Source organism: Merops nubicus, unplaced genomic scaffold (genome assembly GCF_000691845.1).
Source record: "Merops nubicus isolate BGI_N331 unplaced genomic scaffold, ASM69184v1 scaffold1735, whole genome shotgun sequence".
In the NCBI taxonomy this organism is placed as follows: domain Eukaryota; kingdom Metazoa; phylum Chordata; class Aves; order Coraciiformes; family Meropidae; genus Merops; species Merops nubicus.
In genome coordinates, this window is record NW_008608961.1 from 115,183 (window position 1) to 120,203 (window position 5,021).

Sequence of the window (5,021 nt, forward strand, 5' to 3'; positions counted from 1 at the left end):
CCTAGCTGAAAACGTGCCCACGAAGCTTCAAAGCACAGACAGAAGGCAAAGCAGCGTAATGTTTGTGATGAAAGATCAACAGAAAGGTGAAGAAATTAATTCCATCAGGCTCCATAAACGGAGGAGAAGGTTTATAATTAAAAAGAGCCCAATTCTGATTTCCATGAACAGCTCCCTTCTCGACCTGCCCACGCTTAAACCTGAGGATCAAAACAACAACAAGTGGAAAAGTCTCTATCAGATCCAAAGAGAAAGAAAGCAGATTATGAGGCAAACTTGTTCTAAATACAAGAGTAATAACAGAAGAATCATCACTCCTTATCATGTTTCCAGAATATTTGTAGAGGATAAATACAGAGTTTTATACTGTGAAGTACCAAAAGCTGGCTGCTCTAACTGGAAACGGGTGCTCATGGTTCTCAACGGGCTGGCTTCTTCCACAAAAGACATACAGCACAACACAGTGCACTATGGGAACTATTTAAAAAGACTGGATGCGTTTGATCACAAAGGAATTTATCATAGGCTCAACACTTACACAAAGATGCTTTTTATTCGTGAACCTTTTGAAAAGCTGGTATCTGCATTTCGGGACAAGTTCGAACATCCAAACAATTACTACCACCCGGTTTTTGGAAAAGCCATCATTTCCAGATACCGTGCCAATGCCACCAAAGAAGCGTTACGGACAGGCTCTGATGTCAAGTTTAAAGAGTTCATTCAATATCTCCTAGATGTTCATCGGCCAGTGGGTATGGATATCCACTGGGATCACGTCAATAGGCTTTGCAGCCCATGTTTAATAGACTATGACTTTGTTGGGAAATTTGAAAGTATGGAAGAAGATGCAAACTTTTTCTTGCACTTAATTGGTGCTCCACAAAATCTAACTTTCCCCAAGTTTAAAGATAGGCACTCCAATGAAGAGAGAACTACCACTAAAATTACACAACAATATTTTGCACAGCTTTCTCCTTCTCAACGACAACGAAGTTATGACTTCTACTATATGGACTACTTGATGTTTAACTACTCAAAACCCTTTGAAGATTTATATTGATTTGAGAGCTGGGACATTTCCACAGTCGTAACAGTTGAATTGTATAACAAATCTAGGTGGTTTCTGTTTATATATAATTGTCTGTTAGTAAATGATTGGTTAAGAGCAGGAAAAATCCCAAAACAGAATATAAATGGCTAGTGATGTTTACACCTTCACCTTAATTGCCTCCTTTTTCAAATCATATTTTTTCTATAATTTCCCCATATGAAATGTATGTATATATATGTATAGTATGTCAGGGCTCCCAAATAAAGCACATAATTTTCCATGCTGGTGTGGCCCATGTTTGCAGTGGGAAGAAAGTTTGAAACTGGGGAAACACAGCTGACAATGCTACAGTGGAGCCAGTATTTCAAGCTCTCTACTATTTAGAAAATAAGTATGAAAGCAACAGTAGCAAGGAAGAAAAAAAAAAAAAAGGAGTAATATTTACAATCCATTGAAATCTGCAACACATGAAACCATACATTAAACAGGCACTGTGTATTGAAGCTGATTGTAGATTGCATGAGTTAAGGAGAATGTCTATCACACACTGTTCAAAAGCACACTAGTAAAAACAACTAATACCTAATGACCATGTGAGTGCAGTATTAAACCAGATGTTGCAATTCAGAATAAGGAGTGTTCTCCCCTTTCAGTATTTCCCTCATGGCACATTCATCTGCAAAAAGATAAAATGCAGGCGAACATTTGCATCTTTATAAATGTTATTAAGATTCTTTTAATCCTTTGCATTAACATAAATCTCTGGTTTAATCTTCATAGTTACCAGGAATATCAAATCTTTCCTCCATAATAACAGGCAAGAATAAATGCAACTTCCTGCCCAACAGGGTAGTTCTTTTCATTGCTGCAAACAGTTTGTACTTGTTTACTTCAATAACAATTAGATCTGACTTAACATGCAAAAAAATATTCCAGGTGTTTTAGCTCAGTATTTTTTATGTTTAAGAGATGGTCTTCTTTCATGTCTAGCAGAAATCTCTTGTGAGAATCAAATGCTCGACCTTCCACTGGTTTTGTAGATCTTCACACTAATTCTGCATACAGTATACTCATTTACATGTCACCTCACCACTTGAAATGATGACATTTAAATTGGCCATCCCAGAGCAAGTCTCCAATTCTAACACGATGCCAAGCTTGAACTCCCCAGTCATTTCTAGAGTTTGTATTTCACAACCTAGAACTTCACCACAACTGGCACTGCACGAAAGCACAAACACTTGTGTCTCAAGCAGTTTCACATTTACAGGTTCAGATCCTCATACAGATAGTTTCATGCATAACAAGTACTGGCATCACAGTTTCCCCAGAAACATCAAATATCATATTTTCATGGTGGTTTCTGGGTTTTGGGTTGCTTGGTTGGTTTTGGTTTTTGGGGGTTTGGGTTTTTTTTTGGCTGGTTGGTTGTAAGGGTTTCTTTTTTTTAATTTTAACAGGGGAAAATTGTTTTTAAGCAGATTGCATTGGAAGCTTTACCAGCATACTTCACACATCTTGCCTGACATCAGACTCATTTTTGTTCAGAGAAAAATTGTTTGCATTAGAAAGGAAATGCAAAACTTACATTGCTCCATGAAACCAGTTACCACTGCTGGTCTGCCCAAGCTCCTCATCACTGCCTTGCTGCTGCAGCTAACCACCTACCTCACCTTTAAACACACACCCCAGATATTTGCTGATCTGCCCCCATGACTAGGGAACAGGTTTTTTCATTCAAAGTAATTTTTCTGCTAGGCCAGCCCAGATCATCAGTAACAGTCTAGGGGCTATTCACCTGGGCTCCTCTGCCAATAGGTGAGCATAGCAGATAACCTCACTCAACAGGTCACGCTCAGGAGTATCCAGGGGAAAACCAGGCACATTAACCACCTCCCAGTACAGACAGAGATCACTCAATCTGATAGTGGTAGGATTGGGAGAGGAGGAGGAGGTGGGAGAGGAGGAAGAGGGGAAGAAGGTCAAGACCACCACTAGAAATCTGAGTTATGCCATCCTTAGCATTTAATGCTACTAAGTGCTCTAAGAACTGATGGGACTGATGCAATCAATATGCCTGCAGCTACAGAAACCAACACACAGAAAGGACACAACAGATATTGAAGCCCTCATAGCTTCTTCTCCAGGGCCTGATCTTGCAATCAGGTCACCGTTCCACAGCACGCTGTGCTACCACTGCTGCTGCAGACTAGTGCTGAACTCACTCATGCCAGCTGGTGAACGTCCAGAGAGAAGCACCTCCACTCAGCTTAGCACAGCACCGCTACAGCAGAGGAGAACATGTACTCTCTTTGGTTAGCTCTGCGATGTGACCAGGGTATCGTTTGTATTCAGACCTCTGCTAGTTTTAGAGAGCTCCAAGGGAAAGATTAAAGAGCTTAATCCTACAGCTAGATTCACACAGAAGGCCAGACTTCCTCCTCCCTCCTCCACCCAGTTCCTTTTCAACACATAAATTGATAGAGCCACAATGTCACATTTACATCTGAAAGACTTTGTTAGTACAGTTACACATCAGTAAAGTGTTCACTGTACGAGTGGAAAAAAGTAACAGCAGAATCACTATTCTGATTGTATCAAACTGGTGTTTTTCCTACTACTAGCCCCCTCAAAGCTATTTTAATTAAAAACCTTTACTACTCCAATAAAAGCTAATGACAAGGGAATAACATTTGTAATGGCAAAGGAAAATGTAGACTTTAGCAGGGTTTTAGTTTGTCTGGAGTAACAAGCATTCTTTAACAACAGACTGCTAAATAAATTATTTGGATGTTTATGAGAAGCTGTATATGGCACAGTAGCATCTGTTTTACAGTAACTCAAGACAGACAGAAGTATCCTTCTAAATACTTCAACATACCTAACATCAGCTAGTTGCATTAATTTGGCTTTGTTACTTTCATCACTTACTCTCTACTATTAGAAACAAGGCAAGAAATAGTTAAAAAAAAAAAACAAACAAACAAACAGATCTGTAAAGATATATTTTAAAGCCAGAAGAAATGTTTTATCTTAAACAGAAAGCAGCTAAGGAAACAAGTAAACTAATATTTTCATATCAAAATGTCAAAAAGCAATTCTAACTATATTGTATTAGGTTAGGTATCATAGTATCAGACCATTGATTTCTCTTTGGATTATCTTTCTTTTTCCTTGCATATAAAATCTTCACATTTTCATTTTATATAAAGTAACTGACCGTTTTTCCCAGAGTTTTTCATTCTGAATTTTTTCCACATTTTATAGTTATCTTCATATGGAAATTTATATTGTTTCACCTCGGAAGTGGAAATTCAAAAACTCCTTTTCAGACAAACAGCCCGGCCCAGAGGTCAGCCAAGATAAACATCTTGATAAAATCAAGATAAAAATCTATGATTAGTCAAAAGCATTTTACCATTTTTTTTCTTTCAATTCTTCTTGATGTATCTTTGATAAGAGGTGAATTTTGTTACTACTGGACTGTTTACAGAACAGTACTCTTAATTATCACCCTAAAATTTTTCAGTATATTCACTCCCAATCCTTTTCTGCCCTACCTCTATCTGGGGCAGCTCTCCATTACTCCTGATATACAGACAACTTCTAAAATAAGTGTTTCCCATTTTAGGATTTCAGTGACAAGCATATTAGGAGTAAAAGCTTCACAGTAACAATTCAGCGGTAAGGACCCTGGCTAAAGCAGTCACATAAGTTGAGGTCTGAAAACACTGAAGCACCAAAAGATCAGGATCTTAGACTCTATGCCTCAAATCAGTCTAAAGCCTATAGTAGAAAAAGGGATTAACCCAGATACAAAAATTAATTGTGTAAACTAAGTAGGTGTTCCCTGAGTAAATCAATAAGAGACCATTTTTAAAAGGCAAGACTATAATCTAAATGAAAACAAATTTTTTAGCCAGGTTTTGCTGTCTTGGCACTCCAAGCTGCCAGCTGCAGCTCTGCCAGG

At 38.2% G+C, this 5,021-nt stretch overlaps 1 protein-coding gene across 1 annotated transcript in view; it reads left to right on the top strand.

Annotated features, from left to right (window-relative positions):
* The window catches only part of CHST8 (carbohydrate (N-acetylgalactosamine 4-0) sulfotransferase 8), a 3,640-nt gene extending 2,580 nt beyond the window's left edge, over positions 1–1,060 (top strand). The window contains exon 2 of the mRNA XM_008940442.1: positions 1–1,060. This exon is cut by the window's left edge and continues 113 nt beyond it. Within this exon, the coding sequence (XP_008938690.1) occupies positions 1–1,060 (1,060 nt within the window).
* Positions 1,061–5,021: the final 3,961 nt, after the last annotated feature.